Source organism: Pseudorca crassidens, chromosome 18 (genome assembly GCF_039906515.1).
Source record: "Pseudorca crassidens isolate mPseCra1 chromosome 18, mPseCra1.hap1, whole genome shotgun sequence".
Classification (NCBI taxonomy): Eukaryota; Metazoa; Chordata; class Mammalia; order Artiodactyla; family Delphinidae; genus Pseudorca; species Pseudorca crassidens.
In genome coordinates, this window is record NC_090313.1 from 55,421,231 (window position 1) to 55,443,776 (window position 22,546).

A 22,546-nucleotide genomic window follows, 5' to 3' on the forward strand; every position below is an offset into this window, starting at 1 on the left:
GCAATATAAGGAATTTTTTTCTTAGATGCTCTAAATAATAGAAGGACTACATTAAGAATGTTTCTTTGTGAGAATCCTGGATTTCTCACGAAAAGGGAAAAAATGAGTCAATAACAGTTCTATCTTTAAAAATTCCAGAAGGCATTATTTGCAGTGGTAACAGTATCAGAGTTAGTATTTTTCAGACATGCTGATCAACAGTTAATGGTAATTGTAATGATCATGAATTCATTTTTTGTTTGTTTAAAAACAGTTAAATTTTGGGAGAAGAAAATAAAAGCAAGTATTGGCTTGGCCAGAAAGTTCTTTCGGTTTTTCCATAACATCTTACAGAAAAACCCGAACAAACTTTTTGGCCAACCCAATACTTTTCCTAGGTATTCCAATACCTAGGAAGGTATCACAGTATACTATAATGTCTGCTGACATTTATTAATCCCCTTCACAATTTTTGCCAAATCTACATAACACCTATAGTGTTATTTAAAAAATATTTTTCAGTAAATTTGATTACTTTTTTGTTTTTCGTAAAAACCACAGATTTGTGCTAGTATCATTTTTATAAAACACATAAAATTAAAATCTAACTTAAAAAGTTTCAGTTGGTGAATTAGCTGTAATCATCTCTTGTTCCAGCGTGGGCACCACTCTTTGGGAAATACTGGTATAGGGAAAGGAGCATTGCTTTGGAATCAGGCCTGGTTTGGAATCCTGACTCCATCACACATTTGCTTGAGCAACTATCTGAATCTGTTTCTGGATCATAAAGTTGGGGAAGATAATACTTAAGGAGTTGCTGTGTTCTTTAATTAAATGATAAAGTTTGTAAAGTGCTTGGTTCAGAGAGGGTTTTCAAGAACTGGTCGTTCTCTCACCATCCCCACCCATCACACCTCATCTCTTTAAGAAGTTACCTAGTTTCATTTTAGTGTCATAGATCTCGGACAACTTATCTCTAGCTAGCTCCTTTGGAACCAAAATTGTCACTGTTAATTGTACATTTATTAGAAATTAATCCAACAATTTTGGTCCTTGTTGATAAACTGTTGTGCTTAGTTTTCTCATTTGGGTTTAAAAAAAAAGTCTGAAAAGACAGTTTCAGTGCCTTTCATGTTACAGTAACATTTTAAATGGGATCTGTATTTATATTGTGAAAAATTGTGTATCAGATATGGTTTGTAGGGCTTTGTCTTTAAGGGTAGTAAAGAATTCTTTTAACTCATACATAAGAAAAGCTGGATAAGGGCAGTAATTTAGGAAATTATCTACAATAGTCACAACATTTGCCCAGGTTAGATTTTATTAGCAGAAACAAAGCTTTTTCAATCCTGGTCAAATTACAACTGTTAGAAGAAAATATTTAAATCAGGAGAAGGTGGTTGAACTTGGAAATTTTTTCAGTTCATAAAAAATTTTGACTGTATAATTTAAGCTATTTTGAGGCTTAAAGTTTTATTGTGATCTTAGATACCTAACAAGTGGATTGGCTTTCTTGATTTTAATTGGCAGCGGCAGATAGCTATTTTCAACAAGAATAGCCATTACATGTTGTTTTGCAAGAAAGGAGTTGAATATACAGTTATATTGTATAATTGAATATAGTTATACAGTATACAATTATATAATTGAATATACAGTTATACAGTATTATTGAAATATAAATGGTAAGTAAACTTGAAGTAAAATGGGTCCTTTATACCTTAGTAAAACTCCTTAGACTAACTTTCATAGACAAGTTTGGAAAATTGAATTGTTCACTTAATTACTGAGTGAATGACTATAATATACATTTTTTAGATTCAATAAATATGCCTAATAAACCAGGAAGGACAGTGTTCTCTGCAGTTTTTTTATTTAGGACATTTCATGTGAACTTTCCATTACCTTGATTTATTTCCCCAATTAAATCTTGTTTTGAAGTTCTGAAGCTGGAGATTCTATTTTATTCAGTAGTATTTTATACTCCTTTATGAAGAATTATGTGTAACTTCAGTATATATTTTGTTGTACTTTTTAAAATGATTAAAACTGATTTTAAAAATTTATTTCACCCTATAGAGATGGAAAGGTACACCCTTATTTAAAGCTCTAGCTGTGGGTTTAGTAACTGCCAGTAGATGGCAGTGTAAGTTCATGGAAAACTATATCCTTCCATAAATTGAGTACTGAACGTTTTTTAAGTTACACATACTCTCAGTGAGATTGATCCTGGTGGGTTAAAAATGCCTATTACTTTTTAAAAAATATTTATTTATTTTTGGTTGCGTTGGGTCTTCGTTGCTGCACACAGGCGTTCTCTAGTTGCGGCGAGTGGGGGCTACTCTTCGTTGCGGTGCGTGGGCTTCTCATTGCGGTGGCTTCTCTTGTTGCGGAGCACGGGGTCTAGGTGTGTGGGCTTCAGTAGTTGTGGCACGCAGGCTCAGTAGTTGTGGCTCGTGGGCTTTAGAGCGCAGGCTCAGTAGTTGCTCCGCAGCATGTGGGATCTTCCTGGACCAGGGATCGAACCTGTGTCCCCTGCGTTGGGAGGTGGATTCTTAACCACTGCACCACCAGGCAAGTCCCTAAAAATGCCTATTGGTTTTTATTTTGCTTTGTAGTAATAGTCTTATTGCAGCACTTTTAAAAATCAGTTCTCAAACTCTAGGGTATGTCAGAATTATCTGGCGGCTTGCTAAAAGCATTGCTAGACTCAGAGTTTCTGATTCTATAAATTTGGAGTTTGGTCAAAAATTTGCATCTCTAACAAACTACTAATGATGCTAATGCTGACATTTATGATATTGATGGTGAGGATTGCACTTTTAGAACCACCTTTTTGTTGTTGTTGTTTTATTACAGCAAAATACACTTAACATAAGGTTTACCATGTTGACCATTTTTAAGTGTACGGTTTAGTGGTATTAACTACATTCACATTTTTGTGCACCCATCACCACCATCCATCCCCATAACTCTTTTCATCTTGTATAACTGAAATTCTGTACCCTTTAAACAACAACTTTCTGTTTTTCCCTCCCTCTAGCCCCCGGCAACAACCATTATACTTTATGTCTTTATGATTTTGACAACTCTAAGTAGGCTGATATGGAATCATACAGTAATTGTCTTTCTGTGACTAGGTTATTTCCCTTAGCGTAACGTCCATGTTGTAGCACATTTCAGAATTTCCGTTTCAAAGTTTAATAATATCCCATTGTATGGCTATACCACATTTGCTCATCCATTCTTCCGTCCATGGACACTTGGGTTGCTTCCACGTTTTGACTATTATGAACAATGATATGAACATGGATGTACAAATATTTCTTAGAGATCTGCTTTCAGTTCTTTTGGATATATAGCCAGAAGTGGAATTGCTGGATCATTTGGTAGTTGTATTTTTAACTTTTTGAGGAACTGCTGTATTGTTTTCCACAGCAGCTGTACCATTTTCCACCAGCAGTGCACAAGGGTTGCAATTTTTTTCACATCCTTGTCTACAGTTGTTTTCTGTTTTGTTTTGTTTTAAAGTAGCCATCCTCCTGGGTGTGAGGTGGCATCTCATTGTAGTTTTGATTTGCATTTCCTTAATGACTAGTGATGTTGCACATCTTTTCATGTGCTTACTGGCTATTTGTATATCTTTGGAGAAATATTTATTCAAGTGTTTTATCAAACATTTTTGAATTAGATTTTTGTTGTTGAATTTTAGTTCTCCATATATTTTGGGTATTAACCTCTTATCAGATACATGATTTGCAAATATTTTCTCCTATTCCGTGGGTTGCCTCTTTATGGATGGCATCTTGGTGTACAAATTTTTAAATTTTTATGAAGTCCAATTTGTCAGTTTTTTCTTTTGTTACCTGTGCCTTTGGTGTCACATCCAAGAAATCATTGCCAAATCTAATATTGTGAAGTTTTTGTCCTATGTTTTCTTTTAAGAGTTTTATTGTTTTAGGTCTTACATTTAGATCCTTGATTCATTTTGAGTTAGTTTTTGTACATGGTATTAGGTAAGGGTTCACCTGCATTCTTTTGCATGTGGATATGCAGTTTTCCCAATACCATTTGTTGAAAAGACTTCTGTTTCTCCAGTGATTGGTCTTGACACCCTTGTCAAAAATCATTTGACCTTATATGCGAGGGTTTATTTCTGGACTCTCTGTTCTATTCCATTAGTCTCTACATCTGTCTTTAAGCCAGTACCACACTGTTTTGATTACAGTAACTTTGTAGTAAGTTTTGAAGTCAGGAGTGAGTCCTCTTGGTTTTGTTCTTTTTTAAGATTGTTTTGGCTCTTTGGGGTTCTTTGAGATTCCATGTTAATTTTAGGGTGGGCTTTTCTTTTTCTGCCAAAAAAAAATAGGCATTTGGATTTTGATGGAGAGAATGTTGAATTTATAGATCTCTTTGGGTAGTATTGATATTTTAATAATATTAATTTTTCCAATTCATGAATATGGGATGTGTTTCCATTTATTTGTGTCATCTTGAATTTTTTTCAGCAATGTTTTATAGTTTTCATTTTACAAGTTTTTCACTTCCTTGGTTAAGTTAATTTCTAAGTATTTTATTCTTTTTGATGCTGTTGTGAATGAAATTGCTTTAGTAATTTCCTTTTCAGATTGTTCGTGTGTGTAAAAGTGAAGCTGATTTCTGTGTACTGACTTTTTGTATCTTGCTGCTTTGCTGAGTTCATTTATTCTAACAAGTTTTTCTGTGAAATCATTAGGGTTTTCTTGCCTTCCAGCAGTAGAACTTCCAGTACTATGATGATAGATGTGATGAAAGCAGTCATCCTTGCCTTGTTCTTGATCATAGTGGAAATGTTTTCAGTCTCTCACCATTAAGTATGATGTTCATTGTGGGTTTTTCATATTTGGCATTCATTATATTGAGATAGTTTCCTTCTATTCATAGTTTGGTGAATGTTTTTATAAGGAAAGGGTGGTGAATTTTGTCACATACTTTTTCTGCAGCAATTGAGATAATCACGTGGGTATTTTTCCTTCATTTTGTTGATGTGGCAAGTTATATTGATCAATTTTTATGTTAAACCATCCTTGCATTCCAGGAATAAATTCCTCTTGGTCATGGTGTATAATCCTTTTAATACGCTGCTGAGGCATGTTTGCTAGTATTTTGTTGAGGATTTTGCATCCATATTCATTAGGGGTGTTGGTCAGTATTTTTCTTGTGGTGCTTTTGTCTGGCTTTTGTCTGGCTTTGGTATGAGAGTAATGCTGGCCTCAGAATGAGTTTGGAAGTGTACCCTTCTGTTTGGTTTTTTGGCAGAGTTTGGTATTAGTTTTTAAAATGTTGGGTAGAATTCACCTTTGAAGCCATTGGGCCTAGGGCTGTTCTTTGTTGGTAGGTTTTTTGTTTGTTTGTTTTTTAAATTAATTTTTATTGGAGTATAGTTGCTTTACAATGTTGTGTTAGTTTCTGCTGTACAGTGAAGTGAATCAGCTATATGTATACATTATCCCCTCTTTTTTGGATTTCCTTCCCATTTAGGTCACCACAGAGCATTGAGTAGAGTTCCCTGTGCTATACAGTAGGTTCTCTTTAGTTAATCTGTTTTATACATAGCAGTGTATATATGTCAATCCCAGTTTCCCAATTCATCCCACTTCCCCTTCCCCCCTTGGTATCCGTATGTTTGTTCTCTGGTAGGTTTTTGATTTCTGGTTGAATCTCCTTACTAGTTATAGGTCTATTCACATTTTAATAACCATTCTTTTTAAACAGTCCTTTGCTTTAAAAATCTTATTAAAATAATACAGCATTATTGTGTTTTAAAAGAGTGTCCTCATATTCTACTACCCTAATCCATTTGGTCATATTTCCAATGAGTATGTATCTATACATATATGTTTTAGTGAAGTCATAATGTGCGTAACTTCTTTTCACGTTCTGTTTTTTATATGTTACTTACATATTTTCCCCCACTTTTAATGTGTGCTGTCCCACCTATTCCTTATTGCCCTTCTATCTAAGAGAATTATGCCCTACAATGCAACATTCTTGTCAGAAAGAGATCATGTAAGCCTGAGAAGTGTTTTAATTTGATCTTTTTGGTTTTTTTGACTGCTGTCAGTGGGATGGTTTTAAAATAATACTGTATTGGTCACATACTATTATAAGTTTTAATGGTTTCTCTTCACTTTTGACCCTTGTTTTTCTGAAGTTCACAAATAAGGTGGTTATATTTTCTAACTCATTTTGAACAGGTAACATCAACAGACATTTAAAACAAGCCATGCATAGAAGCTACTTTTTTCCCCTGCCACTTCTAACTCATGCCACTTTTCTTTTGCCCTTTCAGGGCATAGCATGTTTACAGTGTAGTGTATAATATTTCAGTCCTACCTAAGTGCAGCATTGGAATGAAAATCTATCAAAATGATCACTAAAAACAAAGGTAGTTTAAACATCTAGTTAGTTTACTTAACTTCTTCCATCAACTCACTGTATAATTTAGATGATTTCACTTGACTTTTTTGTAATGAGTGACATTTTAGAAAATCTGAATATATAATGGCTTACAACTTCACCCTGTAACAATGGGAAGCAAAAGGCAAATAAATTGTTAATAATAATATATTATACAGGTGTGTTCTTTGGCCAAAAAGAAGAAGAGTGTGTGGTAACTAGTGATGATTTGTCCATCAAAACCTGAAACTATTGATATTTATTGAGATGAGAAATTAATGAGATTCTGTTTTACTATTGATAAAGAGAGCAGTACGTTTTCTGTTTTTCTAATTTCCCCAGCACAGGGAGTAGGGAAAAGCAGACACCCCAATTTATAGTTAATTTATTGTACTGAAGTAAGCTGTACATTGCTTCCACATCTAAATTAATCCATAGTAAATAAAAATACCTGCATAAAATATTTTTAAATTTTAAAACTATGTTTCTTTAACAGATTTCTATAATCCAGGAGCTTGTTACTAATTATGAAGCCTCTCTGAAAACGTGTGACTTTTTTAGCCCTTATGGTAAGTTTAAATTAGATTGAGTTGAAATTTGATTACTCATTTCAATCCATTTTCAGTCACTAACACTATCTTATGTTTATTATGTATGTGCTACATGATAGCTGTTCCCTAAATAGTTTTTGAATTAGTGAATGAAATGAGAAGAACACTTGCAATCTTAAGTAATTAAAAACGTCCTAATCTTGTCAGGGGAGAGTTAACTCCATTTTAATATGAATAAACAGAATTGAGAGGTTGAGCAGCTTGACCAAGATCAAGTAGTTAGGTTATGTTGAAATGTATTTTTCGGGAATTCGTACTTCTTTGTTCTTTCTACTCTTATATTACTTTAAATCCTGTATAATTTGGTTCTTTGTTTTTCTGTTTGTAGGGGCATATGTAAATCAAGGCAGCTTTATTTAGAAAACACTCTAGAATGCTTTCAGTCATGCAAATGGTACCTTTGGTTTCTTCTTGCATCTTTTATTTGTTATCATCCTTTTGTTCTTGTTAGTTTGAAACAAATTTCACAATAAAATAACAGACACAGAAGTAAATAATGAACCCTCGTGTCCCCATCACCTACCTTCTTTTATCAGTGTTTCACCAGTATTATTTGAAGTATCTTCTGTCGACTTCTTTTTCCTGGAGTATTTTTAAAGCAAACATACTGTTTCCCCTGTCAGTACCTTAGTATGCATCTCTAACTGTTTAAAACACTTAAACACAAGATGTAGCCACAGTGCTGTCTTACACAAAATTAACTCTCATACCACAGTATCTAACACCCAGTCCGCATGCAAATTTTCCCAATTATTTAAAAAATTGTATAACTGGTTTATTTGAATATGGATCCAGCTAAGGTCCACACTTTACATTTGATTGTTATGTCTCTGATATTCTTCTGATCTTGAGCAGTACTGTCCACTCCTTTCCCTTTTTTTCTGTTTGTTGAAAGGCCACGTGTCTTGTGGGACGTGCCATGTTTTGAAGTTGGCTGATTGTCTTCTCATGGTATCATTTAATACATTTTGCTGTCATCCATATTTCTTACAAAGTTCGAGTTAGATTTACCTACTTTTTTTTTTTTTTGGCCTTGCCGTGTGGCGAGTGAGATCTTAGTTCCCCAACCAGGGATTGAACCCATGCCCCTGCAGTGGAAACGTGGAGTCCTAACCCCTGGACCGCCAGGCAATTCCCCTAGATTTACAGGCTTGATTAGATTCAGGTTCCGTATGAATACTTCATACGTGACACTTTGTACTTCCTGTTATATCACATCTGAAGGCAGAAAACATTCTGGTTGTCTCTCTTTTTGTGATATTAAGATTGATCAGGATTTTGATGTTTGTCAGCCTAATCTGCCCATTAAAAGTTCTTCATTGGCCTAATGATTTTTGCAGCCACTGAGAATCGTTGCCTTCATCCCTTATTTCATTCTAATCATCATTCCTTCTGCATTTATTAGCTGGAATTCTTATAGAGAAGTGTTTTTTTATTAGTTATCTATTTTATACATATTAGTGTATATATTGTCAATCCCAAGTAAAGAACTTTTCTTCATCAAATATTTGGTTCCCCTGAAATATAGTTTATATGAGAGGAGCAAGATAAATGCTTGGCTCTTTGCCTATGTTTATTATTTGTGTTTTAATTTTATGCTAATCTGTGTGTTTTCATTGTTGTCATTTCATTTGGTCATCTAGTCCAGGAGACCTTCTGTGTTTTCTGAGGTGGCATGAGTAAATTCTCCTTTCTGCTCTTTCTACCTCATTTTATACCTGTGTGTCTTCCCTTCCGAAATCCATTTTGAGTGCTTGGTATTTCTTTATCTACTCTTCTGTAGCTTGAGTGTACAGAATGGGGAACCAGATGGAGCTCCGCTGATTCTGTGTGACCATCTTGTCAGGAATGTGTCCTCCTAATACCCTTCAATTTTGGGTTTCCCTGATGTAGTGTCGAGGCCTACTTACAATGCTAAGTAAGCCCTGGCCATTCTTGCCTTTGTGGAAATTTTGCAGTGGTAGTTAGGGACATCTTTTCTTCAAGCTATTTTCCTTGACTTTTCCTGGACCTGCTGCCTTATGCTCTCAGCCTGAGAATTCGTAGAGTTAGATTGATTTACCTCTTTTCCCCAAACTATTTCTTTGGAGTGAGGTATGGGTAGAAGCCTATGAAACCAGCATCTTGTTTCTCTGTTTGGCTGCTACTTTTTGAACTTTACGACATGAAGTCATATCTCTTTCTGTTGAACTTGGTCATTTTTGCTGGATTTGTACTGCTTATCGTAATAGTCAATTTCAGTATGCATTGGGAGAAAGAAAGTATGTGAGTTGCTCTACTTTGCCTCATTCCCTGTAATGATGTATATTTGTTTGATTGCAGAGAATGGGGAGACAGAACCCCCAACGACACTACTCTGGGTTCAGTATTTCCTGGCACAGCACTTTGATAAACTTGGGCAGTATTCTTTGGCTTTGGATTATATTAATGCTGCAATTGCTAGTACTCCAACTCTAATAGAATTATTCTATATGAAAGCAAAAATTTACAAGGTAAAATCTTTGTCATGTTTTTTGAGTAGTTGAAGAATTTGGCCATTTTAAGAACGCTTGGAGTTCTTTCTGTGTAGAGATAACTTTTAGGACACCCTGGTAATCTATTCCTAATATTCTAATAATCCTAAGGAGTTTTATGTTACATAGTTGTATAGTCAGTATGAATAGTTTCATTCAGCTCTTAGTAAATATGAATTGTAATGTATCTAAAGACTTCTAGATAAACTTGACAGAAATGTAACAGATTTCTAATTTGTCTTTAAGAACTTTTTCCATTATATTGTACCCATAGTCTCTTAATCATAAACAGTGATTTCTTTAATACTTTCATTTCTTAAAGCATATAGGTAATCTCAGAGAAGCTGCCAAGTGGATGGATGAAGCTCAGTCTTTAGACACAGCCGATAGATTCATCAACTCCAAATGTGCAAAGTATATGCTTCGAGCAAATATGATAAAAGAAGCAGAGGAAATGTGCTCCAAGTTCACAAGGGTAGGACATAGCGTGTAATTGTCTGAGTTAGTAAAATTAAAGTTAAGTTCTGTGGTGATGTGTGAAGTATACTGCTGAAGTTCCTAAGAATTCACTTTTGTTATTATTATTTTTTAATCTTGTTTAGCTCACATCCTAAGTATGCTTTCTTACTGTGGTTGATGTATGTGCGTGTGCTTCTGGTGGGAGATGATTAAAAAGCAATAACAGGAGCAAAATACCTTTATACAGAAATAAGCATTATGCCATACTTCAGTGCTCATATGCAAGATTTGATTTATTGTTCTTTTGTTTCACTAGTAATTTGTGACTGCTGTTTAATTTCTCAGTTACAGTGTCTTAACTTCGTAATAGCTCATAGAGTTCTTTCTCTGTAGAACTAACTTCTGAGGACTACTGGTCTCTGTGACATTAAGAATTTAAGTTCTTTCAAATTGTTAGGCTAAACATTTATTCCTTTGTTTCATCTTTCACCATCCTTTCATATCCTTTTCTACACAGACTTTCTGTTATATTGTAAAAACAGTACACGTTTATGGTTAAAAATATAAAGAGGCTAATGGAACAGAATAGAAAACTATTCACACATATTTGGAAACTTGGTATGTATCAGAGGTGCTTTAAAAATCAGAGATGAAAAGATACTGTTTGGATAATTATTTATTTGTGTTGAAAAAAATAAAATGACATCCTTATCTTACACTGCACACAGATCAGTTACAGGTGGATTAAAGATCTAAAAGCAAACCTTTCACACTTCTGGAAGAAAGTATAGAAGTTTATCTTTAGGGCTCAAGGTAGGAAACATTTCTTAAGACACCAAACACATAAAGGTACAAGAGTAAAATTGATACACTTGATTATATCAAAATTAAAGATAATGTATAGCAAAAAATAATTATAAGCAAAATGACAAGGCAAACCATAGAACTGGAGAAGATATTTCCAACTCATATAAGAAGAATTTATAAAGAAAGCCAAAGAATTCGCTGAAATAGTTACACATTGAATGTAACATAGAGGCATTATGAGAAAACCATGTTTCAAGTTTGATTTCCAAGTTTTAATTAAGATACTTCAAAATAAATAATTTATATCTCCTAGTGCATTACATACAAAGTAGGGGGCTTTAGTGCTGGTATTTGTAAGTTAGTTGTTGAGGATGAAAATAAGTTACCACTGTGCTCTGTGATGTTAATGTATCACTGATACAGCACCAATGTACCACCTTGTTTAAATGTTAACTAGAGTCTAGTTGTGTCTGGATGTTAAGGGAAACCCCTTATAATTTAGAAGCCACAGAATAGCTTGAACTTTTTTTTTTTTTTTTTTTTTTGCACCATACAAGGAGTCCAGGACAGCTAACGCTCAGAAAACCTGAACTCCTCCATACAGTTCAGCACAGCCTTTTTTATTTATTTTTATTTTTGCTGTGTTGGGTCTTCGTTTCTGTGCGAGGGCTCTCTCTAGTTGTGGCAAGCGGGGGCCACCTTTCATCGCGGTGTGCGGACCTCTCACTATCGCGGCCTCTTGTTGCAAAGCGCAGGCTCAGTAGTTGTGGCTCACGGGCCCAGCTGCTCCGCGGCATGTGGGATCCTCCCGGACCAGGGCTCGAATCGGTGTCCCCTGCGTTAGCAGGCAGATTCTCAACCGCTGCGCCACCAGGGAAGCCCTAGCTTGAAGTTTTATTGTGAAAATTTAACTACTTGCAAGAATGATGTCATAGAAACATTAAATACACATACACACACAATACTCAATAAGAAAAAGATGAGACAATACAAATATGGGCAAAGGAGATGAATAATTAGTTCACAGAAGTAGAATATGGAATGGCCAAAAGATACCTTCATTAATAATCAGGGAAAAAAAACAATATATCATTTTTTACCCATGAAATTACCCAGAAATTTAAGACTGACATTACTTGGTATTGACAAATGGTATGTCATTCATACACACACAAACACACACATGCACACACATCTCACATATGTATACCATATATCTGTATTGTGTATATATTTATGATGAGAAAGAAACAACATATGGTCTATGCATGTGATGTACATGTACACATATAGGTTTAATTTTTCATTAAAAGCTACTACTTATGGACCATTTGTTGTTTCTTACCGTAAAAGAGCTGTTTTTTTTTAATTTTTAATTTATTTTTGGCTGTGTTGGGTCTTCATTGCTGCACGTGGGCTTTCTCTGGTTGTGGTGAGCAGGGGCTACTCTTTGTCGCAGTGCGCGGGCTTCTCATTGCAGTGGATTCTCTTGTTGTGGAGCAACGGGTTCTAGCCACGTGGGCTTTAGTAGCTGTGGCGCACGGACTCTAGAGCGCAGGCCCAGTAGTTGTGGCGCATGGGCTTAGTTGCTCAGTGGCATGTGGGATCTTCCTGAACCAGGGATCAAACCCATGTCCCCTGCATTGGCAGGTGGATTCTTAACCACTGCGCCACCAGGGAAGCCCTAGGTAGACTCTTTAAAACCCATGTTTTAGAATTGTGTAGTAGGATACAAACTAGTATTTCTAAAACTCATATGGCATAGGATCAACAGTAATTGTAAAGTGGCAGATGTAGTGGTGGTGCAGAGTATTAGCAAGAACGATGGTAATGATCAAGGGGTCAATCCAAGAAGAAGATATAACAATCGTAAACATACATGTACCCAACATAGGAGCACCTAAATACATAAAGCAAATATTAATAGACATAAAGGGAGAAATGACAGTAACACAGTAATAGTAGGGGACTTTAATACCCCACTTATATCAATGGACAGATCATCCAGACAGAACATCAGTAATGTTCTAAATCATTTCTGAATGCTTTCTAAAGCTGAAAGCATTTCCTCTAAGGTCAGGAACAAGACAAGGATGCCCACTGATGCCACCTTTATTCAGCATAGTATTGGAAGTTCTAGCCACAACAATCAGACAAGAAAAAGAAATAAAAGGAATCCAATTTAGAAAGAAAGTAAACTGTAACTGTTTGCAGATGACATGATAACTATATATAGAAAATCCTAAGTGTACCACCAGAAAACTGCTAAAGCCCATTAATGAATTGAGTTGCTGGATACAAAATTAATATACAGAAATTTGTTGCATTTCTATACACTAACAACAAACTATCAGAAAGAGAAATTAAGGAAACAATCCCATTTACCATAACATCAAAAAGAATAAAATACTTAGGAATAAACCTATCCAAGGAGGTAAAAGACTTGTACTCAGAAAACTGTAAGACACTGATGAAAGAAATTGAAGAGGTCATAAACAGATGGAAAGATATATTGTGTTCATGGATTGGAAGAATTAATATTGTTAAAATGACCATACTACTGAAGGCAATCTATAGATTCAGTGCAGTTCCTTGGTATTAAAATACCAAGGGTATTTTTTTCACAGAACTAGAACAGATAATTTAAAATTTTTATGGAAACTCAAAAGACCCTGAATAGCCAAAACAAGCTCCCTGACTTCAGACTGTACTACAAAGCTACAGTCATCAAAACAGAATGGTATTGGCACAAAAACAGACACATAGATCAGTGGAACAGAATAAAGCCCAGAAAGAAATCCCACACACTTACGGTCAATTAATCTACAACAAAGGAGGCAATAATATACAGTGGAGAAAAGACAGTCTCTTCAGTAAGTAGTGCTGGGGAAACTGGACAACTACATGTAAAAGAATGAAATTGGAACATTCTCTAACACCGTATACAAAAATAAACTCAAGATGGATTGAAGATCTAAATGTAAGACTGGAAACCATAAAACTCCTAGAAGAAAACATAGGCAGAGCACTCTTTGACATAAATCGTAGCAATTTTTTTGAATCTGTTTCCTAAAGCAAAGGAAATAAAAGCAAAAATAAACAAATGGTACCTAATTAGACTTAAAAGCTTTTTCACAGCAAAGGAGACCATCGACAAAATGAAAAAGCAACCTACTGAATGGGAAGAAAGATTTGCTAATGATGTGACTCATAAGGGGTTAATATCCAAAATAAACAGCTCATACAACTCAACGTCAGAAAAACAAACAACATGATGAAAAAATGGGCAGAAGACTTGAATAGACATTTTCCAAAGAAGACGTACAGATGGCCAGCAGGCATATGAAGAGATGCTCAATGTTGTTAATCATCAGAGAAACGCAAATTAAAACCACAGTCAGGTGTCACCTCACACCTGTCATAATGGCTGACCTCAAAGAGACCACAAATAAATGTTGGTGAGGATGTGGAGAAAAGGGAACACTGTTGGTGGGAATCTAAACTGGTGCAGCCAGTGTGGAAAACAGTATGGAGGTTTCTCAGAAAAAATAGAAATACCATATGACCCAGCAGTTCCACTCCTGGGTATAAATCCAGAAACAAATGAAAACACTGATTGGAAAAGATATATGCACCCTAATGTTCATAGCATTATTTACAGTTGCCAATATATGGAAGCAACCAGTGTCCATCAACAGAAGAATGGGCAAAGCAGATGCAGTATATATGTATATACAATGGAATACTACTCAGCCATAAGAAAGAATGAAATTTTGCCATTTGCAACAACATGGATGGACTTGGAGGGTATTATGCTAAGTGAAGTAAGTCAGACAGAAACACAAATACTGTATGATACCACTTATATATGGAATCTAAAAAATAGAGCTAGCGAATATAACAAAGAGGAAACAGACTCTCAGATATAGAGAACAAATTAATGGTTACCAGTGGGCCGGGAAAGAAGGGGACAGGGGCAAGATGGGGGTAAGGGATTAAGAGATACAAACTATTGTGTATAGAATAAATAAGCTACAAGAATATATTGTACAACACAGGGAATGTAGCTAATATTTTATAACTGTATAAATGGAGTATAACCTTTAAAAATTGTGAATTACTGTTATACACCTATAACAAATTATTGTACATTAGCTATATCAATAAAAAAAGGATGATGGGTATTAGAGAAAAAATTAGGAAAATAGTAGTACTGTTTATGTTCATATAGCACCTAATCCCATGTAAAATCACATGACATTTTACAGCAAGGTAATTAAGGCTCTGAAGAGGTTACTTGAATCATCTTTGGTCACATAGTCAGTAGTACCGGGGCTCAAACTCTTCAGTGCCCTTTCCACTGTGTCACAATTTTGAAGATTAGAAATTAGAAGAAAGTCCAAGAGTAGATGTAAAAGCAGTGATGCTTGTAGAGAAAAGTACCACCTGGAAGGCCACGCTAGATTAGAAATAAAGTACAATTAGAAATGAGTATATAAAACTTCTTAAGTTAAATAAATTCAGTGGTTTAAAAAAAATAAAAAACAGAAAACACCCACACAGCCAACTCGGATATGTCTGAAAAGGCCCAGAAGAATGAAGGGGAAGAAAGAAGGGGAAAGGTTGGCTGTTCGAGGAGAGTAGTCCTCAAAGTTGGGGGCTCAGCTTGCTCCTCGTAATCATGTCTGATCATCCACTCTTGACAAGTTGCTGTGCCGTGTGGAGAGCCTGTTAGTGTATCCATACTGCTTCACTGGCCAGGCGTGTCCCTAACGTGTGGTGGATAACAGTGAACTGGGGGAGGAGAATTGCTAATGACTCTGATAATCAGTTTATATCTGCTTGGTAATAAGTGAGTACAGTGCTCATATTTCCGTCTTGCAGATTTTTCACAGTTTAGAATGTTTGTAGAGTTGCTGAGGCAAGTTGGAAAGTTCTAGTTAGTAAAGTTTTGAAATGAAAAATGATGTAGATTTCTTATAAACATATGTAGTCATCAAAAAATGGAATATATATGCAGCCCTAAAGATGACATAAAATACCACCATAATTTCCTTTACCCAGAGATAACTAGTTTTTATACTTGAATTCTGAAAATTGAACTGATAACTCACAATGGGTGTGAAAGAGAAGTGAATATTAAACTTATATAAATGTACCCATATTTTTACTGTCTTTACTGGGGTCACATAAAGTATATTTTAAATAACTGTTCTAAATTGTGACAAAGCTCCAGTGCCCCTGCACTGAAACTAGGTACTCTATGTCTTACACTCTTCTAGAATACACACTGAGCCTGAGTTAACAAATATTCTTTTTTTTTTTTTTGCGGTATGCGGGCCTCTCACTGTTGCGGCCTCTCCCGTTGCGGAGCACAGGCTCTGGACGTGCAGGCTCAGCGGCCATGGCTCACAGGCCCAGCCGCTCCGCGGCATGTGGGATGTTCCCAGACCTGGGCACGAACTCATGTCCCCTGCATCAGCAGGCGGACTCTCAACCACTGCGCCACCAGGGAAGCCCCACAAATATTCTTAATAAATTCCATTATTTGGTTTTGTCAGCCCACTGCAAAGAGTTGGCATGCTGTTAGAAGCAGACACATGGGTACAAAGGAAGTGACAACTGATAGCCTGACATGGAGGGAGGAGACTTGGGAAACTGAAAAGCAGGCTTGGAACTACTAGTAAGCAATTTGAAAATGATGTTGTAAATAGTAGTGATCCTAAGTTGGCAAGGAAAGATTAAGTAGCTTTTGCTTAATAGACAAAAGATAGGCAGTGCTTCTTAGGATTACTGTCTTAAATAGATTGAGTAAAAGCTTTGGTGTTTAAAACTTAGCTTCAGTAATCTGCAGTCTTTTCTATGTAGGTTGTTGAATATCTCAACAGAGCTGGAAAATAAGACATGTGATTTTAAGTTGATAGGAGCCTTTTGGAAGCACATTGATATATTTGTTATACAATTTGTTAATACTATTTATTGTCGTAATAATCCTTGTAGACATAGTTGTAAAAGAGAAAATGGGATTTGTAGGATCTCTTCTATTTGTTTCCTTCCTTTATTTATGACTGCTTCCATTTCAGGAAGGAACATCTGCCATGGAAAATCTAAACGAAATGCAATGTATGTGGTTTCAAACAGAATGCATTTCAGCTTATCAGCGTTTGGGAAGATATGGGGATGCTTTGAAAAAATGCCACGAAGTAGAAAGGGTAAGTTAATAGAGTTTTGGCTTTATTTTTCTCCTGTAAGGTGACCAAAAAAGCAGGTAGATCTCTGCATGGGATCATCTACCTCTTATAACTACTTTGGAAACTTCATTGTGAAAAAATTCTTGATCTTTAGCCTTTCAGACATTCAGAAGTTGTGAATAAATGATTGCTTTCTTTTGATCCTCAAATGGTTATGATTTCGACATGTCTGCATACTTTTGCCTGAAGGAAGAAGGAAAAGATTAGTAAGTTATTGTTGCTATGATTAACATATACTCAAAACTCCTGTTCCCTAATCGGGCCATTATTGATTTTCACCTCTAGCCTAGAAAGGTGTACAAGCTGATGGCCACCTCTCTCCTCTTTATGTCAGGATCTGCTCTATAGTCAGCCTCTCTCCAGTTTGTCTTCCCAGGATATTTGTTCTCACATTCAGCACTTTGTACACAATGTGTGGCTGGTTTGCAAGCTTATTTTATTACTTGCTAGGATTATGTGTGTGATGTGCCTTAGTAAGGGGACTTTTCTTTTCCTTGTGTGTGAATTTTTGTTTTCCTGTTCTTTGTCATCTCTGAAGCACTCTCCTTCCAAATGGACCACAGGAGGAAAAGAGCCACAAATGCACCCCTGAGGCAGCCCTCAGCAGCCCTCAGCTGGGGGTCACTCTGCAGCACTGTCCCAAGCTGACGCAGTATAGAGCCACAGGCGTCGTAGTCAGGTGAGCCTGATGTCTGCACTCTGGCAGTCACTTTGGCCTTTTTCCCACGTGAAACTTCTGAGGTTGCCCAAAAGGAAGGCTAAATCTTAGGGGGTGGCTTTGGTTGGGAACTGGAACTAGGATTCTACCTGAGCCCTTTTAGAAATAGCTTAGTTTTTGCTTTGCTTTGTTTTGTTTTGTTTTTTTCCTTTTTAAGCCTGGGCTTGATGGCTGGATTGCTGGGGAAAATCCGTCTCATCTTCTTGGAAAATATAAAGCCTTTGGATGATATTTTCAGGCAGTATCCAAGCATTCTAAGTTTAAATCAGGCTCTTATTCTGTGACAAAACCTAGATCACTAGCTTGCTTCGACACTCCTAGACGATGGTCACTCTAAAAGCATTCTGCTTGTTACTAAGGAAAGACATTTTTATTAACCAGGACATTCTCAGGGAGCGGTAGATTGTTTCCTGAGTGAACAGCCTACTCGGCACGTATGGACCAGTAATTCCAGCGAGACCATAATTAGAAATTTATCAGATTTTCTGTGAAAGTCAAATTTGAACACCTGGGGGTCATCCTGAACTTTTCCAGCTCTAGTCCCATTCCTCCTAACATTAGTAACTGTACTACTTTACTCTTTTTAATATTTTTTGAAGATTGTTAGACTATGATTGCTAGCTATTCCATTACTAAGTTTCATTCCCCTGAGTTTTCAGTGATTTTGAACTACTGCAGTTGAACCCTTGACCAGAGTGGGCGTTGGGGTGCCAGTGCTGTGTGAGGTTGAGAATCCCTCTGTGCCTTCTCGTTGCCTCTTCGTATGTGGGGTGCCTGCGTATCCGTGGTTCTGTATCCGTGGATGCAGCCAACCGTGGATTGTGTAGTCCTGTAGTATTTACTGTTGAAAACAATTCACATATTGGTGGGCCCACGTGGTGGTGTTCAAGGGTCAGCTGTACTTCCAGTTCAAGAAATATGTTTTGACTGGTAGAAAGCATTTTTGAAGGAAAAAAAATTAGAGGAAACCATTGGTTATCAGAGATGAAAACATGGTAGAAATCGTCACCCTCTGGTCATGTTATATAACTGTTATTGCTAGAAACTTTACAAAGTGTCTTCAGGGTTTGCTGTTGGTGCTTGAAAATATAACCAGAAGCAGATAAGTAAGAAAAGGTCCTTCATATTCCACTTGTAAGCTAGTCTTTATGGTGAATGATTTATACTAAAAAGTAAATATTATAAGACTTAGCTCTTCTAGTGGTTATGTGTAAAAACATTAGTGTATAGTACAAATAGGGTGATTAAATGTTTGCTGATTAATGCTTCTGAAATTAATTTCTAATAAAATTAATATAATCTAAAAGAAAATTCTTGATATAATTGTAAGGATTTACAAGTAATTACAGAAATCAAAGATATAATAGGTATCTGTTTGAGTTACTTTTGTGCCTAGGTTTTAACTATTTTAGTAAAGAAATGAGCACCTTTCAGATATAAAATTTCGCAGTTGACCTTCTAAATAGAAGGTCATTGAATAGAGAAATAAGTTCCAAGAAGGGCTAAGTCCTTCTCCCTTCAAGAATTCATTCAAGAGTTCTTTCACTGAAGGCAGTTTCAGCTTAGGACATACTGCTGTATGCTCTTACTAATTGGATTTGAAACATTAGATTTCTAGAATGGCCCACTGTAGTACCTCTTCTGCCTTCATCTTGCCCCACTTATAGGATTTTAGGATTATATATAAAGATTATGTAGTCCGACCCAATCTGATGTTTAGAACTTGTTTTATTAAAGACAAGACAAAATGACCACCTTCAAAGTATTGGCTGTAAACTTGTGTTCATAATAATATTTTTAACTATTTTATCTTTCAAGAGTTGAGCTTTCTTTTCCTTTTTTTTTCAGGTGATTAGTTTCTCATTATTTTAGTGTATTGATTTATATCTGAAATAGGAACAATGTATATTTCTAAAACTTTTTGATAAGATCTAAGATTTCTGATAGATCAAAACCATAGGAAGTTCATAAATTTATCTTCTAGTGCATCTTAATCTTTATCAAATTGACATGTGCTTTTATTTATTTTAAAAAATTTATTTATTTTAATTAATTTATTTTTGGCTGCATTGGGTCTTCGTTGCTCCACGCGGACTTTCTCTAATTGTGGCGAATGGGGGCTACTCTTGTTTGCCATGTGTGGGCTTCTCATTGCGGTGTCTTCTCTTGTTGCAGAGCACAGGCTTTAGGCACGCAGGCTTCAGTAGTTGTGGTGCGTGGGCTCAGTAGCTGTGGCTCACAGGCTCTAGAGCACAGGCTCAGTACTTGTGGCGCACAGGCTTAGTTGCTCCATGGCATGTGGGATCTTCCCAGACCGGAGATCGAAGTCAGTCATGTTCCTTGCATTGGCCGGTGGATTCCTAACCACTGTGCCACCAGGGAAGTCCTGACACATGCTTTTATAACAACTGATTTTCTATAAAGAAAATAGAGTTGCTTATTGCCCTAGTTGGTCTAGTTATTATTATTTCTTAAGTCCAGAGATTTTTGTAGCCTTTCCATGTATGAGCTCCTATTAGTCTCCTGCAGCAACTCTGAGAAGTACTGGGTGGGAGAATCTGGGTCAGAAGAGAAGGCCTAATAGGAAATTCCTAAAGAAAACCATACTTTTAAGCTGTGAATAGCATTTCTTAATTTTTTGATGACTTGTCTTACTTCGATACAAGCCTAATTTTGACAACTTAAGCAATTCCTGTCAGCATTCCCGCCGCATTTTCCCTCACCCCCAAAAGAGAGAACTAGTGTTCATGATGAGGGGGAAAGTGAGTTAAGGGCATAGGCTGTATGTTAAAATTAGGGTGCCTAATTTCTGCGTGACCTAAGTGACCATATCATGTTCATGTTTGGCTGAAGTGCAGGGAAGGTAACTTTACCTATTTGCCTGTTTTTGTTATCTAGTATATTTTTATGTTTTATAAATTTGGAGACTTAAACATCACCCCAGGGTAGTTCTAGGGAGATCTTTGTGGTAATGGACTAGTTCTTTATCTTGATTGTGGTGGTGGTTACACAAATCTACACACGATAAAATCACATGGAACTATACACACACATTAAGCCAATGTCAGGTTTTTGTTTTGATAGTTACTATAGGATATAACCTTGTGGGGAAACTGAGGGAAGAGTATATGGGACATCTCTGCACTATCTTTGCAACTTCCTTTACCTATAATTATTCCAAAATTAAAGTTAAAAAAGAAAATCAACCTAGGATTATTTAATTGTTCTTAAGTAGGAATATGCCATTCCTGAGCAGGTTCCTGAGACACAGGCTTTCAGTGGAAAAACTGAGAAGGCCTCAGACAAACTGGGATTAAGTTGGTTACCCTATTTATGGAAGACATTAACTGGAGAGAGGCGGCCTATGGGCTGTTACTGATACAGAGGCGGCTTAAATGTTTGTGGTTCCATATGGCTCCCTCTAAGACTTGACTTAAATCTACGTCTACTAATGCTATAGGAATATCTCTTGAAACTTGTGTCTGCCTTTTTACACATAAATGTTTCTCACCCTTAAAAAAAGTTCCTGTAATCTCTCAGATGCTTTCATCTCATTATGTGTGCCATGATCTTGGGCACTGCCATTTGTCCTCAGTCAGTTGTATTGAATTTTAAGATATTATAGTGCTAGATATAACTTGATTTATATTAGCCGTGAACAACTATGTAATTCCTTGATTTAAAAAAAGTTTATGTTATTATTTGTCTTATTAATGGGAGGAATGCAACTTTCAAATATAACATTAAAGCATGATTCTTGAACTAGGAAATATAAACTAATTTAAAATGTTCATTTTTTTTCTTCCCCATTTCTTTCCTTCACAATGTATACTTTTATTCTTTTTATCTTAGTATTCTTCCCTTAAAGTCTCAGGTACTTACAGTAATTCTGTGTATAGTGTATTTCTAATTACCAAGATAACTAAAATTATCAAATGATATGGACAATTACTAATGTGTTCTCTGCACAGTGAGTTACTAGGCCTCCAGGACAGAGGGAAAATGAAGTAGTAGCAGAGTTTGATCTGTGTTTGTGTAGTGAATCATTCATTTTCCTATATATTTTTGGCGAAGTTAAAATAGGGGAAAAGAAAGAAGATGGAGGTAGAGATGCATGTAGGGAAGAAAATAAAAGTATAAATTGTTTTGTCAGAGGGTTAGTTGTCTTTTTTCCGTGTAGGGGATTAGTTCTTAACCCTTTTTGGGCCACGGACCCTTTGAGAATTGGATGAAAGCCTCAAGCTCTCTCCTTAGGAAAATGTTATTATGCTTGTTTGTAAGTAGACTCCAGATTAAGAACTTTTGCTAAAATGGAATGTAAGTAGATAAATGGGAGTTTAATGAGTGAGAGAAAACCATAATGTTCTGCCTTTGTAAAGCAGTTTGCTGTTCAGAATGAACTTTAAAATAATTATTTGATCCCTTAGCAACCTTATGAAATTAGCTGTATATATTGATATTTCTTTATTCCTAACTTAGGTTAAATAATTGAGGCTCTAGGAAATTAACAAGTCACACGAATGATAAGCAGCTTCTCTCCTGAGTTGGCAGATATTGTGCTTATTGAATGTCTACTGTGCTAGGCCCTGTGCCAGGTAGTGGGGATGGATATGATAGGCTTGTCCTTGAAGAGCTCTTGGTTGAGTAGAACCATCTAATTTGTAGACATTCAGTGTGAACCTATATATATTTAGTCTCCGTTCAGCTCAGTTTAACTCTGCGTTGCTGATTTTGGGGGGAATACTGAGGAGAAGTATTTCATTAAAACGA

The 22,546-nt window shown here is 36.1% G+C and overlaps 1 protein-coding gene across 10 annotated transcripts in view; it reads left to right on the forward strand.

The window, feature by feature from the left end:
- The window catches only part of NAA16 (N-alpha-acetyltransferase 16, NatA auxiliary subunit), a 77,929-nt gene that overhangs the window by 34,378 nt on the left and 21,005 nt on the right, over positions 1 to 22,546 (forward strand). For 6 of the 10 annotated variants that reach the window (XR_010936863.1, XM_067713159.1, XM_067713160.1 and 3 more), the window contains 4 exons: positions 6,914 to 6,986; positions 9,351 to 9,520; positions 9,864 to 10,016; positions 16,891 to 17,019. Coding sequence is in view for 7 of the 10 variants with exons in the window: in XM_067713159.1 (XP_067569260.1) it covers positions 6,914 to 6,986; positions 9,351 to 9,520; positions 9,864 to 10,016; positions 16,891 to 17,019 (525 nt within the window). In the remaining 3 variants the exon portion in view is untranslated. Of the gene's footprint in view, positions 1 to 6,913; positions 6,987 to 7,356; positions 7,423 to 9,350; positions 9,521 to 9,863; positions 10,017 to 16,890; positions 17,265 to 17,596; positions 17,738 to 22,546 lie in introns of those variants that run through there. The other 4 variants (XR_010936864.1, XR_010936865.1, XM_067713162.1 and 1 more) reach the window with 4 other exon arrangements.